The sequence below is a fragment of the Neopsephotus bourkii genome, unplaced genomic scaffold (genome assembly GCF_033783945.1).
Source record: "Neopsephotus bourkii isolate Nb327-2 ecotype Australia unplaced genomic scaffold, CSIRO-AGI_Nbou_v1 NB_927, whole genome shotgun sequence".
In the NCBI taxonomy this organism is placed as follows: domain Eukaryota; kingdom Metazoa; phylum Chordata; class Aves; order Psittaciformes; family Psittacidae; genus Neopsephotus; species Neopsephotus bourkii.
Genome location: NW_026901421.1, coordinates 323,209 through 342,274, shown reverse-complemented (window position 1 = coordinate 342,274; position 19,066 = coordinate 323,209). Strand labels below are relative to the sequence as shown.

At 42.9% G+C, this 19,066-nt stretch overlaps 1 protein-coding gene across 1 annotated transcript in view; it reads right to left on the bottom strand.

The window, feature by feature from the left end:
* Positions 1–5,406: 5,406 nt before the first annotated feature.
* The window catches only part of LOC133214738 (SET-binding protein-like), a 121,997-nt gene continuing 108,337 nt past the window's right edge, over positions 5,407–19,066 (bottom strand). Inside the window, exons 4-5 of the mRNA XM_061357934.1 lie at positions 6,049–6,120; positions 5,407–5,412 (exon numbers count right to left, since the gene is read on the bottom strand). Coding sequence (XP_061213918.1) covers positions 5,407–5,412; positions 6,049–6,120 — 78 coding nt within the window. The remainder of the gene's footprint in view (positions 5,413–6,048; positions 6,121–19,066) is intronic.

The window sequence follows — 19,066 nt, the reverse complement described above, 5'->3', positions numbered from 1 at the left end:
AAACACTTGAGGTATTGTTGAAGGAAAAATGTTTTGTTTGATATGTTTAAACATATATTATATTAGATCGCTTTGTGCATGAGCAGATTTTAATGAATGAAAAGAAATGAAATACTACACTTTGGCTGCAGTAGTTGAGCCAAAGTTATTTTTCCACTTAGGCTTTTGATTCAGTGCAAAAAATAGGTAGATACATGTATTCGGATAGGGTGAACCCAAAATGAAACTTTTTTTACCAAACAAAGGGTTTACTTATACTTGAAAGACATAATGCTATATCCTTCCATGAGATGTTTTATTACATATAAGTCTACAATTTTCTCCTATGGACACATTTAACTATCAACCACCAAACCATCAAAAGGAAATCATATAAAAAAACAATTTTATGACTGGGAACTATTAAAAAAGGGACCTCCCTATTGTTAGAGAGAAAGAAATATTTTTTGTATAGAAAAATAATGGGTGGCACTCACTGTTGCAGGAAAGCACACCTCAATGACTTTATGCTCTCATCCAAACTTGAAGAGGCACGGGAGGTGACTAATAAAGATGTAGGAAATCCATCTGTACTATACATAGACTTTTTCTGGGATCATACAGACTTTTCTCTGTTATCAGCATGTCAAAGCCTGTGGGCTTAGATGACTTAGCAACTGTCTACTATTTGGAAAGTTAGGACCAAGGGAGGCTGAATCAGCTTCTGATGGTGGCACCCCTCTTCCACTGCTGATAAATGCAGTTTAGGATGATGTAGTCTAGCTTCTTTCTCAATTGGGCCTGAGCTTCTTCAGCCACTAGTAAATTGAATCAGCCCAGAAATATTCCCAGGCATTGAGGTCAACTAGCACGGATGTTTGCATCTCTTCTTGAAACCATGTCTTAACTTCCCTAAAGCAGCAGCTACATGCAAACAGCTCACTGGGATGAACCCTGATCTCGCTAGCTGTTGTGGACCAAAGTGTGACAAGGACACTGGCTTAGCAGTTTGTGTATGCCCAGTCACATTCCTGTGAACATTCCCAGACACTGCTTAACTTGCTTAAGACAGATACAGCCTAAGACACTCGTATGACATATGTCCTTCTTCCTCTTTTACTGTTCAAGATCATCTCTTTCCAGCCAGGAGAAGGGAATCTTACGGCTTTAAATTTGGTTGCAACAATAATCTTTTGCTGGTTCATTAAATCATTCTTACTTAGTGAGAAACTGGAGATTATTGTCTGCAATAAAAGAGTAATTGCAAGGAACCAGTTGTTATGTGTTTAAAATGACAAAGATGGTATACGTGGGCAACTTCATAAACAAACCACTGTCCTCTCTTTCCCATCCCACACCACTGCCATCAGCTTGATACTACATATTCAACGTCTGCAATTTCAAATTTCATACCCCTCAGAAAGCATCCCATCTCAAGTACTTGCTGTATGTTCTAACCATACCACATTGGAGAACCATTGTATGTCCTGTTAGAACTTCTGTGCTAAACTGCCCAAGGCAAAGAGTCTGTTTCAGGAGTCCTTCCAGGTTATGAGAAAGCACACAAACCCACATCACGAGGTCAGATCTTGGCATGATGTCATCCTAGTATGGGCAACCCCACAGGGACGCAAGAACTTCAAGGCAGGCAGAGGAAACATTTTGTACCTACACCCTCTTCACCACACACACCACAAAGTGGAAGGGTTTCAAAGCTCCATCGGAAGCTCTTACTCTCAGGTGGCAGCCATTCAGAGGAAGCCATTCCTTTGAAGGGCTTCACTTGTGACAATACTCATCCATAAGCATTATCTGTACAGCAACCAACTTGTGGTTTGCAGATGGAGCTTGAGAGGGAGTACTTTATGTTAGTGAGCCGGCTGTATTTCAGCAATGGCAGTTTCTTGGTGAACAAACAGTATCAAAGCTGCCATCAACCCTTTGCATTGCCTGTTTTTGCCAGGAGACTTGTGTTAGGCAGCTGAGGCCTCCATCCATATCCTATTTGAACACTTCTGTGTCCCTGGCTGCTAAAACTACCATGTGAGCTCACAACCTCAATCTTCAATGGCCGCTCCCTGTCTTAGTAACCTGTAATGCCAGGAGGATGGTGGTTGACTTCGTGCCAACAGAATCCAATACCTTATGATCTAGTGCAAAAGGTAAGAGAAGTAGGAAGCTCAGGAGGCACCTGATTGAAGAGGCTGGGGGAGATACGAAGAGACAGTGTTCTGCTGTGAATTTCCTCCACCTCCATAACCTTCTAATTTTCAAAGAGTTTACATGGGCTGTGGCAGATACTGTTCTCCAGGCCTGGTTTATCAGCTTTCCCACTACATTGACAGCACTTTGGGATTCAGCCCTCTTCCTTCTTTCCAATGGGAAAACGAACAATTTGTCTTCTAGATGAAGCAAAATGTTTACAACTCAGTTACCCCCATGTTAATCATATATAGAGCTATGCTACATACTTCATAATCAGCATGGACTGCATGGGTATGGGTTTATGCTCAGATAGACTCAAATGCATTTACATCAGACTTCACAAACATGTGTCCATCCTTCCTTCTTTCCAAAAGTGGACACAGCAGACAGACCAAACTTTTGCACAACCATTGCCAATGTGCAGTCGTGAATGGGTATTCTTTTATGTCCAGTTATCAAGAAGGCTGAAGATCCAACTGGCCATTAACATAAAAAGGAGGCTAATTTAAACCTACAGCAAAGTTTAAGGAGTAATCCTGCATAGGCAGGTAGGTAAGATCAATGTAAAAGCTGTCCTTGTTTCTGTTTGGCTCTGTAAAAAGAAATACTATCAGTACTCTGCATTTTTTAAAACATGGGGTTTGGTGGTTGGTTGTTTTTTGTTTGGTTTTTTTTTTTTTCCTAAAACCAGTTGAAATAGCCTTAAACATTGCTGTTATTATCTCAAAAATGACAGACGCATTTCCATGTGAACGTTCCTCTTAGCGGTCAGATATCCATATTCACCACATACATACCTTCAATTTGGAGACTGTAGTCCCAGGACTCAGGGTCCATTTTGTGTAGATCTTTCTGCCAAAATGGAGGTTTTAGTGATAGAAAATATTGCAAGGTCACCCACAACCTTGATAGAAACAGGAGGGTAGGAGAATATTAGGAAGAAACTGTAAACTGTAATATCCAACTGTAGCTGGCAAACCCAAGCATATTTGGATTGCCTCTACCAATATTTCACTCCCTTGTTTTCCCGGCCCAATATTTCACTCCCTTGTTTTCCTGGCCCTAGTGATTAACCACCAGAATATACCAAAGAAGGATTTCCACAGGAAGGATCTCATGATAAAAAGGCTATTCCTGGCCCTCTTTCCATCACATCATAATCTGTTCACTAATATGGCTTGAGATCTCAGCTGATCAAAAGGTCATAAGATGCTACTGCTAAGTATCATTCTGTCTCTGTTCAGCCAAAGGCCTTTTTTACTCCATGCAGCAGCCAGAGGAATGCAATAGCAAAGCCTTCAGATCTGTTTGTATAATAGATGATGTCTTTGCTATATGGCATTTATCTTCCTTCAGGGAGTGACAACTGATAAATAGATTTCTAGTTCCCAGTGAATTTAAATAAAAAAAGGCAAATCATATGCCTGCACACTGTAAATATGTCAGTGCAGAGGACATGAGTTCTCACTCTTCCACCATTTCTTTTGCTAAAAAAGTGCTGGGTACCATCAAATTCTGCCAAAATCAAGGCAGGGCAAACCTTTGAGGGCATTACAAAGAGGATGATGATAATGTAGGAGGGACTAGAAGATGTGTCACTCATTTAGACTAACGAAAGTTTACAACTTAAAAAACAAAGCCCAAAGAAAGTGGCATTATCATCATATTAATAGGAATAATGGAGTGAAAATGTAGGGAGATCTAGTAAATGGAGGGATGTGTTTCCCAGTGAATAAAACTAGAGTGGACAATTTTCAAACACCCTGGAATGGACGAAACTGTACCCAACACCATTGCGCTGTCCGGTTGGTCACCTCTGTACTGCAGTGTGCAGGTACCAGTGGGTCTGTGAATGCCAGCCATTGCCCCTTGCAATGACTACAGCCTCTTCTCTGCCCATCTTGCATCTGAGAGGTTCAGCATGGGCAAAACCACAGATTGATGCCCAAAACAGTAGGAAAAGAGGATACCACTGCCAACAGCTACCTGCCACCTGAAGCCCTTGTCCAGCAAGTCTGCAGAGGTAGTTTCTGTGAGCATTATAATTGGAAAAAACATCAGTTTGTGTTTCCTGCACACCTAAATAATTGTCACAACCAAATTAAACCACTCAGCACTTCCCAGACTATTCACCCACTGCCCGCCTCTCCATACCCAGAGCCCTACACTGGGGGCAACAGACAGTCCCTTTAACAGCAACTGGCAGTCACTTTGCTCTTCTCTGGGCTTTCAAAGCTGAGAGCCATCAAAGATTAGCAGAAAAAATCATGACTATTTTTCCCTAAGAAGCAGCACTGGTAATAGGCTTCAGGAAAAATCCTCCTAAATGCAAGTGATAAGCGCAGACTGTGTGAAGGCTGACAGGTCTGATTATAATTATCACTGCAAGGGGACCACCACGAACCTCCCTTCTGGAAGTCAATGACAACTCCTAGAAGGGAATATGCAAGCGAATTATCATAAATAAAATCATTGCAAGTGGAATTGTCTTTCACTGAGAAGCTAAATAAGGCCTAATTTGGGAAAAAAAAAAAAAAAACAAAACAACCAACCAAACAAAACCCTGAGCACTTATTAAAGATCATCCATGTAGAAACTGGCACTTGTTTGTACACTTAAGTTTCACTGACTTCAGGACTTCAAGAAGATAGGAATAAAGGAATGAAGAACACATGATGCATGGGGTGGAGCCATACATGTAAAAAAGTGCTTGGAAATAAAGGATACCTTCTGAAACCACACTGAAAGATCATTTCCTGCAACATAACGTGAATAGAGAATCCCAGAGATTATGTTAGCCCAGACTGAGCTAAGTATTCAAAAATAAGATAAAACTCAGCCTTGTACCAACCTTTCTCCTTTCCTCATATTTTAGCATGAAGAAAGTGAAAAAGAACCAACACAGAGCACTTCAAACTGCATGTACACATTGACCAAAGTATCACAACATTAGCTTTCAGCATGGTTTTGAGGTAGATATTGTAGATACTAGTCCTTCAAGATCATCTTGCACTAACGTTTTTTTGTCTTTTCTCTGACAGTATTATATTTTCTTAGCCTGTTTTGGCATTTCACATTCTATTTCCACAAGAAACTCAGAAATAGAGAAACATGGGCAGTGTGACGTAAGAATAGCAGTACAGTAGCTTCTTCTTTTAGAACACAGGAAAATGGGTATTATCTGCTTAATAGTGGGCTATTAATAGCCCAGTTAATAGTGGGCTATAACTGCAGAGAAGATGAGGAGAAGAGCTTCAGAGTCAAAGGCAATTCTAGGAGTTTCGTTCTCATCATATCTCAATGGAGTGAAGCAAATAAATTGTACAAGGAGACATATGGAAGCTCACTACACAAATGTCCTATTTAAGGCTCCTTCTTACATTCTGATTAGGTCCTGGTGTCCAGAGGTTGGTAACAATTATTCAAACACAGCTCATTTGGATACAATACAAACTGTTCTGAAACCTGAATCATCATAATGGCATGAATTAAAAAGAAGCCTGATTTAGAATCGTAGAATCACGGAATAGTTATGGTTGGAAAGGACCTTAAGATCATCTAGTTCCAACCCCCCTGCCATGGACAGGAACATCTCACACTAAACCATTTCACCCAAGGCTCTGTCCAACCTGGTCTTGAACACCACCAGGGATGGAGCATTCACAACTTCCCTGGGCAACCCATTCCAGTGCCTGACCACCCTTACAGTGTTAGCTTGTTCTTTTTAGACTCTTTTGTTTAGCACTTGAAATATCAGTTTCCTTGCTACATACACCTACTTTTTTTGTCCAAAACTGCAATAATGGCCTGGAAGGGGAGAACGAAATAAAAAAAACTTTCACAGCCACAAACCCTTGTTCTTACCTTGTTCACGGATTTTGTCACTGCACTCTGCACAGGGAACCCACAGTCTCGTCCCAGATTCTTCATCTGACTCTGTGGAGTTTCCCAGAGCAAAGAGAAAAGAGAAAACCTTTATTGCAGGAATGGCTGCACAGAAAATGGTCACAAGCATCCAGAATTTCACTTTGCCCTTCTCCATTTCCATATATCCTACTCCCTGCCCACCACCACCTGAACATCCAGTGCTGGGGTTCACCTTCAGCGCTGCTCAATTTTGGAAGGTCCCCCAAACTCCATAACCCATGCAGGTGCATAGGTTTCCCCTCCGAGGTAGCCCTGGTAAGTGTATTGGCATCACAGGGCCATTCCAGCTTTCCCCAGCAGCCTCAGGGCACAAAATGAGCTGCGATGGCAGGGAATGATGCCATGGATTCCTATGACAACCCGCTTTGGAAAAGCTTGGGAAGAGTAAGAAGGTGTCACAGGATGCCAACCCGCCTGCTTTGTTTAACAGTTAAAAGCAGGGAGCTGAAGCCAAGGATTACCACATTGCAAAACCATTTAAAACAGGGTAAATGCTTGTGATTCAACATCATGACTGCAGCAAGCTCACTCTGCCCTGTGCTCCTACACTTCTAGTATGAAAATTAGAACTTCTCCCCTTCTTCCCTTCTCACCTCTTCTTCCTCTTTCTCCAGCTCTGCAGCCCTTCACACAAAGGTGAAATATTTTACATTTTCACCTGTGGTGACTCAGATCAGAGAGCGCTTGCTTTGCTTTGCTTTTCATTGATTTTGTCCAAGGCATCCTTTTAAGCAGCAGCCTGTGCAAAGATAATAGGTGGCACTATTTGCTGTAACTGGAATCAGCAACAAATCAACCATCTGCCACTTCAGAGGTCTGAGATTAACCCAGCTACTGGACTGTGACTGCAAAGCATTTGCGCATGTAGATTGCAAAAATGCAAGGTTACTGGTCAAAAAAAAAAAAAAAAAGAAAGGAAGACTAGGAGTGGAGAAGGTGTGGCAGAAGGGGTGGAAGACAAGCCTTGGAAGAATCCTCCAGATTAACCCTTTCAGACACAAGTCCTCTCATAACAACTCCAAGCTGACAACGTTTCTCATTATAAAGTGTTAAAATGATGGAGAATTTGAAGGAAGTAACTTGAGATTCGTGAGACATCATGTTCAAGGGAAATACATCCAGAGACAATGCTCTGACACAAGGAGCAATAAAACCAAAGACATTCAGCTGCCTTGTCAATGCCTTGCCGGGCTCTTTGGAAAGCATGAACAAGCTGCCCAGATGGCTTACTTGGACCACCTAGAAAGTCCAAGAGTAATATTTTTGTCACAAGATGGACAAGATCTGTTACACATGCTATGTTACTTCAGACGCCACATTGCTACTTTGTGTACCTGGATACTGCCAGTCTACATTCGTATTTGTCTATACCTGCGGTATCCTCTCTATAAATCTGTTGGGAATTGTTACTTGGTAACTGAAGTATTAAGAGATTTAAATCAGTAGTAAATACAATCTGGCTCCACATCTGAAAGCATGAGCCGTGATCTTGTGCAGCTGCATGGTGGGTTAGGGTCTCCTCTGCTTACTTTGATGTGGGCTTTAATCCCCATTCTTGACATTTGCTTTTGTATGTTAGAATCCATGGTCAAGTATCTCGGGATAAAAAGAGGAGGTTGTGACTAGAGAAAGAGATGCAGCTGCAGGCAAAGTTATCAGCAACGACTTCTAGGAAGTTCAGAGAAGTACAGATGGTATGTGTCCTTGGTGAAGATGGTAGCTTAAATACACAGCTTCTCTCATTAAGTCCAAAGAGGCAACTGAAAATCAAACAAGCAGCATACGTGTGCATACAAACCCATGTATTTTACTTATGTACTTTATTCATGAAGAACAAGTAGGATTTGGTGGGAGGTATAACACACACTGGCTACTCCATAGTGCATGCCTGACCCTCTTGATGACTTTTGTCATGGCTTCTTCATGCTCTCTGGGCCAAGCACTACATACCTTCATTTGCAACAAAATAAAAGAGCAAGAAGAGACAAAAGTATGTCCTCTGTATAAGCCCAAGTGGAGCTGTGGCAACTACTTGGTACAAGGCACAGCTGAGGGCCGAGGCAGAGCAAGGGGTCAGTCACTGAAGACACCTTACTCCATACGAAACCTCCTGGCATCACCTCAGAAATCTGTGCACCTCCCAACAGTGTTGATTTGGGACTGAGCTTTCGATCCTCTGCAGAAGAAAGACCATCGGTCTGCAAAGAGCTGTGAGAAGAATGTGAGGAGAGCAGGCTGGATAACACCTTTAAGTCCCCTTAAATTACCCACTATTTATCACAGTATTTCCAGAAGGCATTGCTTGGACAGAATTAGGTTTTCCAAAACCAGGTCTATGTGTCTGAAACCAAAGGTGAGGTTTGAAGTGGTTTGGATACATACTAGGGCATGGTTTTGAGGTGAGAGAATGGCCATGCGGATAATCCCATGCCTGGGACTACAAACTGGGCCAAGCTAACAATCCAACAACTCACAAGCTTCTGAGATGCAGCAAGTTAATGAGCCTCAGCCTGTGCTTTAGAAAGGTCTCCTTGAACTTGATCTACTGGCTGTGTGAGTGCTAAAACTGCTGTTAAAACAGGATCTGGACCTGTTTTCAAACCCAAAGGCAGGAGTTTTCTCTTTCTCTAGCCTCTAATTTCTGTAAAGCCAACCTAAAACTTCAGATCTGGAAGGGAATAATCCAGAAAGGATATGCTCATGTGGTAGTGGAAAATCTTTGCATTCAGCTTCAACTATTGAACTACTACAAGAAATGCTTATGCTGGTAATAATTTAAAAGGGTTTTAAAAAAAAATCAAAACCTCATTACAAAAGAAAAAAAAAAGGGTATGCTTATGTGTCTTTTCCTAGCCTGTGAATAGAAGGAAGAGGGGACAAGTCCAGGGCAAAACCTTCCCTTTTAAACAAATATCACAGCAAAACTGCAGCTCATCCCTTACAAATAAATTCACCTTACGTGAACTGCTGTTGAAGTTTCAGCAGTGTATGACATTTTTGTTTGTTTTATTCAGGCAGGCTTTGTAGGAAGGTGCTTTTGCAACCGAAGCACCGACACTGCATTAAACAAGTGCTCAGCTGAGCCACGGAACCGCCTGGAAGTTGCCTCGCCCCCTCAGCAAATGGAAAGAGGAGGGGAGCACAGATGCAGGTGACGCTGCACCTTGCAGAGATTTACGTGTCCTACAAGTAACCTTGTATCAGGATACAGAACCATGAGAGCAGCCTTATGGGTATGGAGAGAGGAGGACAGCGAGGAGGGGGGGAAGGAGTGGCAACAGGAAAACAAGAAACTCCGAGGGAATCAAGCCTTCTCTTCCTCATGAGCTAAAATTAATGAAAAATCTAAATTCCTCCCTGATACAGAGACGGTAGGAGGGGATGAGCACACGCACCCTTTCTCTGCTTATAATCCTTTCCAGTGAGCACCGTAACAAGCACACATGGGCTAGACACTAGCTACAAGCAGAGATTTTCTGCCACACTGAACTAGATCCAGGGTTCGAGGTGCTGTCTGCCTTCTGTCCCTCTTCCACTTCAAGTCCCCAGCAAGGGTCCCCTCTCTTTCCAAGAACCCCCAAATATTACAAGCGGTGAATGGAGAAGAAAAGGGTCACATTTACAAGGCAAAGGGGAAGCAGGGAGGAGGGGGAACACCCCTGAGCCTGGCTAGCAGCCCCGTGGATGCAGCCATTCTCATTCCTGGCACGTTCAGCTGCTCTTCAGCGCAGCCCAGCTTCGAAATATTAGTGCGGTGCAGAGTGCCATTTTCGAGTCACTGCAGCTCCTTCTTGGCACCGGTTCAGCTTTTTGTCTTGCCTTCTCCTCCAAGCACCCAGTGGAGGGAGGAGGAAAAAGGAAGAAAACTAAGCTCCGCCGCTTCACCGATGAGGCCACCAGCCTCACTGCAGCACCCCCAGCCCTGCCTGCGGCACCCCATACCCTCACAGCCTACTCCCAACCGAACCACTCTGCAAACATAAATCTCTTTCCACCTCCACAGCATCCAGTTTACAGCCTCCTTCCCCTCCTCACTACCCCTTTTCATCTCTTTCTCCTTTGTATCCCTCTAAATTTTTCTAGCCAAGCATTACAACCTTCCACACACCCCCCTTTCTCCTTCATCCACACCCCTCCCACTTCCTCCCATCACACTGGCAAAAGAAATCGTGCCATGGTTGCCAATGCACTGGCATCTCCTCAGACTGGAGAGCCACTGCACCCACAACACACCTAGCAGCTTCAATCCAGCTCACAGCTTCCCAAACTGCAGTGCTCAGGATTGCTCACACATGTGCACATGCACATGTCAAGGGGCAGGACACACTCCGTTTGCACCCCTTGTCATTGCTGTACATGCAAACTTCCTGGAAGCTCACATTTGGCAACCCAGTTCCTCCTCCTGATTGTGGGGCAGGCAGAAAAACAGAGCCAGAATAACAAGAGAGGGAGGTAGGGTGTTTTTTTTTAAGCAACCCAAACATGGCACTGAGCACTTCCACTAGCAACTTCTCAGCCTGCTGTGCTGGCAACCAGCTGCTGGTTCCAGCTTGGCACCAGCTTTGATTTGTTTTTCACTCCTCTTAAACGCCCTCCTCCCAAATATTTATTCTCTTATTTTTTCATTTTTGGCTTGTCTTTCTTTTTTTTCCCTTTTTCCCTCTTAGCTTGTCCATAGAGGGAATCCTTCCCACTACCATGCACAAATCCAAAGCAGCACATGAAGATGGAGTGCCAAAGGGAGTGAAACGTGAATGGACCAAGAAGAGGGGAAAAATACCCCATACATATGTGCAACATATGTCTGCTCTTCTCTGAGGATGAAGGAGAGAGTGAGAGATTCCCTAAAAGCACGCAGTACAACTCTTGCGCATGCAAGGATGTACAACCCCCAGCCCCTTCCACAAAGGAGGGAGGAGACAGGTCTGGCTGGGAGACAGAAAAAGGTTGAGGCAAAAAATGCAAGTTCTGCATGGAAAACATCCGAGAGAGCCAAGTTTCATCCAGCAATGTGACTCCAATTAAACCAGAGTTTGAAATGCCGACATGTGCATGATGGAGATAAAGTGGTATAAGATGCACCTTGTCTAGTGCCTGGAGGAAAGAGATCTGAGGAAGAAAAAAATCTAATAATGCTGCTGATGAGGATAGCTTGGGAGGGAAGAGAGAAGATTTTAGCATGATGGTATGAGTGCATTAAGCTTCAAGCCACACTGGAGACATAGAGCAGGCTATTGCCCCATACGCAGCCGCTGATGTCCTTGGGGCTTTTCATGAGCTTGTTTGGACTGCTTTGTCCACTGAAACACATCAGGCCTCCTTGGAAGCCATGGGAGTTAGAAGGCAGTGAAACAGATGGGCATTTGCTGTGTCTTAGGCCTGGTGCCTCTGCTGCTGTGTCCCTCAGGAGGCTCAACAAAACTGCCAGGAAAAGGCTGGTTCTCACCAAATGTGCTCTGACCACTTTGGGGAATAGCAGCACAGTCATCTTGAAAGTGGGGTCACAGAGACAGACCAGGAGACAGACAGACACACAGCATGCTTGGGGTGGTACAGACAAAACAACAGTGTCCTCAGCAGCTGCCTAATATGTATCTTGGCAAAATCTCACCTGGCTGTGGATGAAGCAGAAATCACAGGCTGGAATCATAAACTCATCAGTTGGTCTGACTTTCGCTTCCCTGGCTTGAGCGTATAACAGGGGAGGGAAGCAGAGGGCTGGATGATACCCTTTAGCTGCCAGAAGCCACATGGAGGAGCTGGTCCTTCAGCCACCACCAGCTGCCGCATGTGGAGCAGCTGATAGGCAGGCACTGAAGTGGACTTAAAAGAAGCAGATGCCCTGCTGTGACTGCACTCATTAAGGGATGTGTGAATGTGCATTTGTAAACGAAGCCTCAGGCCCGTGCCCTGAGGAGCACCTCTGCCACTGGGATGTCCCATGCACAAGGTCCACATTGAAGCTTTCTACAGGCTGGCTGGGGTGAAAAGGGCAATATCCAAGTAGAGCCACTAGATCCCCTCTTCTGAGTAGTGGTTTCACTGTCCCTGGCCTATTGTATAAGGATGTCATCCAGCACTGGCAATTGTTCCTGCCATCATCTGCTTCCAAAGTCAGCTGGTGTCCATCTGAATCCTTTCTCCCAGACGGTTTACATGTCGGTTTTCTCTCTTTGCTATTCCTCAGGCTTAGGGTGGGTTTCTGCCTTCCCCTCCAGCCTTTAGTTGCAAGTGCTGGCATTTGGCAAGGCAGACTACATCCCTCACATGTGTCCATGGCAAAGTAGATGCTGAAACCTCAGCTGGAGACTCCCGCAGAGAAGCACCCCTGCCTGGAGTATCATTGAAGTGACTCCCAGATAGAGGCACTTTCAGATCCTTTGAGTCAAAGGCTCTATAAATAAAAGATATTACAGACTAACAAGTTCTCAGTTGCAAACTGGAGTGGGAAAGAATATTTTAGCATCCTCTTACTAAGCACATTAACTCTTGGCAGACATGATCGTTCGGGTCTTCAGAGCTGAAAACCTCACACATCATGCAGCACATTGAGTCAACACACTCCATCTCCAGTTTCAACAGCTCTAAAACCTACACTGCCCCTATGCTATATCCCACCAGTGGAGCAAGCACACAAAATATTGTGTTGGTTTGGGGGTTACAACAGTAAATATACACTCCATGGGGATCTTTCCCTGGAAAAAACTCAGCTTTCACAGCTGTGAGCTCACAATAGATACTACCTACAGATTTTTATCAACTGGCTACTGATGCTTCCCTTCCCAGGGTGAGCAAGCACTTCATATCAATCTGGCTTGCTTTAGTGCAGTGACCCAGCACAGTGCTTCACTGCTGAAAGTTCAAGTCCCAGCTGTGGGGCTAAACTCTTGCTGACACTGTGCTGATTTCTCCTTTTCTGTCACCCACACTGCCAGGCAAAGGGGGGAGGGATACTGTTTTTTTCCAGGCTGGAACAGAAAGAAAACAATCGTGCAAAACACAGAGAAGATGTGGCAAAGAAGAAGGGGGACGAAAGCAATCCCAACATGTGCGGTAAGGTTGGGAGAGGAAATCATTTGGGCAGCATGGGGCACTGCATAGCCTTCATCACTGCTCAAGAGGCAGTTAAAATGTTACGGGTAAGCAAAAGCTTGTAGAATGGCTCGAAGAACTTGTGTCGGTGTGCAAGTGCATGGGGAGAGATGTGGAGGGGGAGATCACAATGGGTGATTGGTGAACTGCAAAAGATATGGTGGGTTTTTTTTGGATAAAAATCCCTGAATACAGATGCTTATCTAAATCCCTCTTCTTCAGATCAGGGCTGCAAATGTCTTAAGAACAGACCCTTCTTGCATGGTTTCCAGTATCTCTCAGAGCAGTTGCCCATGCCAAAAATACCATGAAAACAGCTTAGTTCTTATTCTTTTATGAATTGTTTTGGCTGTTCTGCTTCTAGTTCCAAGGAAAACCTAAACCCACAAAGTCTTTGACTTGAAGTTTAGACTGAGTTTATTTAATTCCAATCTATCATACTTCTCATGACTGCACACATATGAGGGGAATAAGGAAAAATGATGTCATGATTCTGTGGAAAACTTTAAAAGAAAAGAAGGCTACCTGAAAATTGGAAGGAAAACAAGCTACTTTCCCTAAGAGAGGCCTTGATTTATCCCACTGTAATCACAGAATCATAGAATAGTTAGGGTTGGAAAGGACCTTAACACCATCAAGTTCCAACCCCCTTGCCATGGGCAGGGACATCTCACACTAAAACGTCTAACCCAAGGCTCTGTCCAACCTGGTCTTGAACACTGCCAGGGATGGAGCATTCACAGCTTCCCTGGGCAACCCATTCCAGGGGCCCACCACCCTCACAGTAAAGGATTTCTTCCTAATATCCGATCTAAACTTCCCCTGTTTAAGTTTTAACCCGTTACCCCTTGTCCTATCACTACAGTCCCTAATGAAGAGCTCCTCTGAAGCATCCTTACAGGCCCCCTTCAGATACTGGAAGGCTGCTATGAGTTCTCCACGCATCCTTCTCGTCTCCAGGCTAAACAGCCCCAACTTCTCAGCCTATCTTCATACGGGAGGTGCTCCATTCCCCTGATCATCCTCATGGCCCTCCTCTGGACTTGTTCCAACAGTTCCATGTCTTTTTTATGTTGAGGACACCAGAACTGTACACAATACTCCAAGTGAGGTCTCACGACAGCAAGGACACCAGTCATGTATAAGCTAGCGATTCTTCCCATGGATAGTATGAGAGATCACAGCATTCTCAGTCCAAATGAGCCTGTTAGCCTTGGGTGGTTATTAGTCAGTAAATACTATTGAATTAATAAAAATAATCAAGACTTTGAATAGAGTCTCATTTCTTGAAACTGATCAGATCTGCAGCAGCCCTAATTTGAAAGAAAAGGAAGAGAGAAAACAGTTTGAACATTATTCAGCACCCTCCAGTTTTCTTAAATCAGAGTGTCATTGAGGTAAAATAGCCTGGGGATGGTGCTTTTGGGATGAAAGGTATATTTTGCTTAAGTCGTCTGGACAAACAAGGCTGTTGCAGGGCTGGTTTTGATCTCTGGCTGAATTTACACTGGGAAATTTTAAGTAATGCTGTTCAGTGTGTAATGCATATAGAATCAGGCCAGTGTGCTTTTCAGGATATTGTCAGATATTCTACGTCCCTGGACTATTCACCCCAGGAAGGTTAAAAGCACATGCATTCACTCTACATGTAATAAAGAATGAATGTTTTGCTGTTGAAGACCAAATGATGTTCTTCCTTAATGATTTCTTGTAGTCTTTTTTCCTGTCTTTCCTATTATTTATTAATTTCTCAAGCAATGATCTGCAGCTTATCCAAGAGGTTTGGAGACCATGACTCAGGTCTTTAGCTGGTATAAATCAGGATAACTCTATCCAAGTCAATGGAAATAGTGGATGAAGTCAGTGGAAAATGTATGACCAAGAGTTTATGCTACAGAAGCTTCCAAAACAAGGGCAAAGCCTTCTGGACAGCACAGTCTAAGTATTTTCCCACTGAAGCTGATGGCACTTCTTGTGGGTGGCCAAGACAGGTAGAGGAAGCCCAAGTCCCCATTCATGTCCCCATTTCTGAACTGGGAGCAGCTCCATTACCGATCACATGCTGTGCTCTTTGCAAAATCTGTTCATTGTGTTCTGCTAAAAGCTGCAGGATGCTGATCATTTTTGTTGCAACTTGGCTCTTGTACAGCATCTTAGTTTATGGGGCAGGGCGGGGGAGGATGGGTTTAACTTTTGCTTGAAAGAAAGCAAGCAAAAAATCTTGACCTTTTCAAGAGTGGTTGCTGAACAGTTGAGAAATCTGGCCCTGAGCTTCTTTGGAAAAGTGACCCAATACATCCAGCTGTTACACCATTCTCTTGCCTGTGACTAACACATGGATTGATATTTACTTGCAGGAAATGCTGGTGAGAGATGGGGGTTCCTGTTCACTTGTGCTGTTTACTGCTCCCCTGAGATCACAGGCTTCAGTGACAATGGAGAGGACTACTTCACAGGTGCGCGGTTTATATGCCAAAATGAGTTGTAAATCAGAGCAAAGGAAGAAAGGGCTGGAACAACGCTTGTTTGTAGGAGAAATCATTGGAAAGGGATGTTGACCGTGCTCATTTTGCAAGTCTCATCTCCTAAATCTATGCTGGCTCACACTGCACCAGAGGGATTGGGTCCCAGGTTGGAAATCCAAGGAACACATTGATAATTTGCCAGAGATTACACAGGGAGTGAACTTGTCCCTGTTCTCTATTATTGGTTCAAAACCAGGAATTCTCATACGCTTTCAGACAGATGGCTGGTCCTATTACTTCTTATGTTAGATTTCCCATTGAGCCTGAAAACAAATCCACATTCAAGCTGAAAGTAAACAACCTGTGAACTCAAAAGCATTAACTCGAACTGCCAAAGTATTTGCTGCCTATGCTGCAGATGTCAAATAGACAGGTTCCCACAGCCCTGAACTTATAACTAAGTTACACAGCAAAACCTTCCACTCAGCCCAAAAATCCATCCTGTGCAAAACTCTCCTCACTGGCTTTTTAAGAGTTGGAGCCTCAGCTGGAGTGAATTAATGTAGTCGCTCTGATTTGAATAGAGCTACGCCAATTTATACCAGATGAGGATTTCACCCTTTGAAGGCCAAGTGGGAAATGGCTATTCAATACCTTTTTAACAGTGTGGTTTGAGGAAAAAAAAAATAAAATGTGTATTTTAAACAGTGAAAGAGCACTAATTTTCTTTCCATTTCTACGATTAATTTTAGGAGAAGCCTGTTACAGAGCTTGGTTCTTAAGAATCAGGCCTTGCAGAAAAATGCATATAACAGCACAACTTATAAATACAAACAACACAAGTTACCCAACTTATTCCAATTCCTGATATCTTCCAAAAAGCTAACAAAAAGTTAAGTAGGAGCTCAAGCAAGACATTGCTGTGGTATTGCAGGAAATTCAGAAAGTGGAAAGGACTGAATAAACCAGTCTGTTTTTTCCTGCCAGGGCTAAATGAAGACGACAAAACTCACGATACTAAACCACAGAAACAGGAAAACCCACCCAGACGCTTAGAATTGCTCTGAATATTAATACCATGGCATGTTCCTTGGATGTAAGGATTTGGAAGATTTATTTTTTTAATATATTTTGCTGTAAATTGAACAGCACCGTGGAAGTCATATTCTGTAAATCAGGTTTCGTTTCATTTAAAGCAACATAACCTCATGGTATACATTCAGGAATGATTACCCAAATTAAGACTATGATTTATTTGTTAGGATGGGAAGCCCCATTCACAGACTTTGATGTGCTCTGGTTTTCCCCAAAATAAACTGAAGGTCAAATGGAGATTTTTAAGATGATGGTAATGAGAAATCAAACTTTAAAGGGTTTAACTGAAAGGCAGTAGACTGATGTGGCTCATCAGAAAATTCAGCTCCTCTTTCCTCCAGCCATCCTTATTTTCACTTTACAATTCACTGTAAGCTGGCAATTAGTAATACTTTGTCTGTTTATAGAGGCGTCCATCTGAGGATCTAGAAACACTTTGTAAACACTAATGAATTAAGCTTCTTAACACCCCCTGTGAGACAGATACTACTATCTTATTTGCACAGCATAAGGGAAGAGGTGCGGGTTTGCTGAGGGTCAGAGCCAGCCAGCAGCACAGAAGGGAAACCACTCTACACCCTGAGCCTCACCTTCAGCTCAGTAACACAAGGCTTTCAATGGATGCAGTCATGAACCTGGCAACCTCAGAAGTTGCAGTTATCTTTTGGAACTGCCAGTGTGCCCTAAAGTCTGGCAGGTTGAAAACAGAGGGTTGAACTTCAACACCCTGAGAGAACTTCAGTCCCACTCACTGTTGGACATAAACACCATGAATATACCATACACCCTCACCTGAAACTATGATTCACAAATATGATCTTTTGACAGGGCAAGCATAAGAAGAAATTGGGAATTCAGTTGTTCTTACTCAGTACGTAAGAGTAACAACAACCCTGGACAAAAAGGTAAAGGAGGATTTCTTTCTTCTTTTTGCATCTTTAATTGCCTGTAAATTTTCTCATGTAGGGGAAAGGTAAAATACTAAGCCTGTTTGTAAAACATGATGACAACAGGAACTTACAAGATTTTTAAAGCCTACAGGTTTTGCTTCCAACATCATCGGGAATGCTTAGATCCTAGCTAAGCCTTAGGACAAGATAGACATTGATGAGACAACTGTTTGTTGTTTTTTTTTTTTCCAAAGCACAGTCTCCTTGATTTAAGAGCATCTAATGTCTAGTACCTATCTGAAGTGTTTTTCTGTGTAGGCCTATTCCAAGTGCACGGCAATTGGACAATTTCCATGATGATTCTTCTGCCTGAAAATACACACCTACCCCTCTTTTCAATTTATCACTGAGCCAGTCAGTCTGTTTATTGTTGAAGTTTTGCCCATTAGGACTTAGGAAAGCTTAAGTACAACCATTGATTTATTCATTGCTGTTACAAAAAGAAAAGCCTTCGGAATTACTCATCTAAGTGTGAGTCAAGAGTACGAGGCACTTACTTAGAGACTAATCAATAAGAAACAATGTTATGGAAACTATTTTAAACAGATGAGACTAAAAAAAATAAAATTAAATTATATTTTTTCTTCCAGATTGAAATTGAGAATAGCATCTAAAATATTTGGGGTTTGCTTTAAAAATTTGTTGTTGACCTTAAATCCCAGAAATGGGGAACTACAGAAGAGACAGGCATTTGATGTATTCAGCTTGTTGATTTGTGAACTATTAGCAGACTGCTGTTTGCCTAAAAATATGTATTTAAAATTCTCTTCTAAAAACTCTTCTTGTTCTCTTCCCAATTCATGGGCTGTTAACTATCTGCATGATATGTCAATGTTTGTCTCCTGAATAGTGGGATATTACAAGCCCTGGAAGCAGGTCTCCAGCAGGAATATTAAAGGCACTATTCAGGAATATTCTTCAATATTAACAGTATACACCAAACACTCCTGCTTGCAAACTTTTTTGCTGGAGTATTTGTCAAGAGCAAACATGACAGGATGGTGGGAGAATGTGTACAAAGTTAAGCAGGCTTATAAAGCCCCATAAGCTAATGAATATTTGTGGAAAATGTCTAACAGTATTTCCCTGGCTATGGATACTATTAGGAAAGCTTATAAAGCTAAGACTCTTTTGCTGCGCACCTCCCTGTGTACTCCAGAATTGAAAGACATTTCCATGGATTTCTTAAACACATTTGTCTCTGTTACATCTACTAGATCCAGGCACAGTTTTTATTTTTTTGTGTGTATAACAAATAAGTGAGGTTATGAACAACTGGACAGAGGCCCAGAAACTCATTTCACATAAACATCTTGACAGCTAATAGCTTTTTAAATTCTCTGACCAAAAATA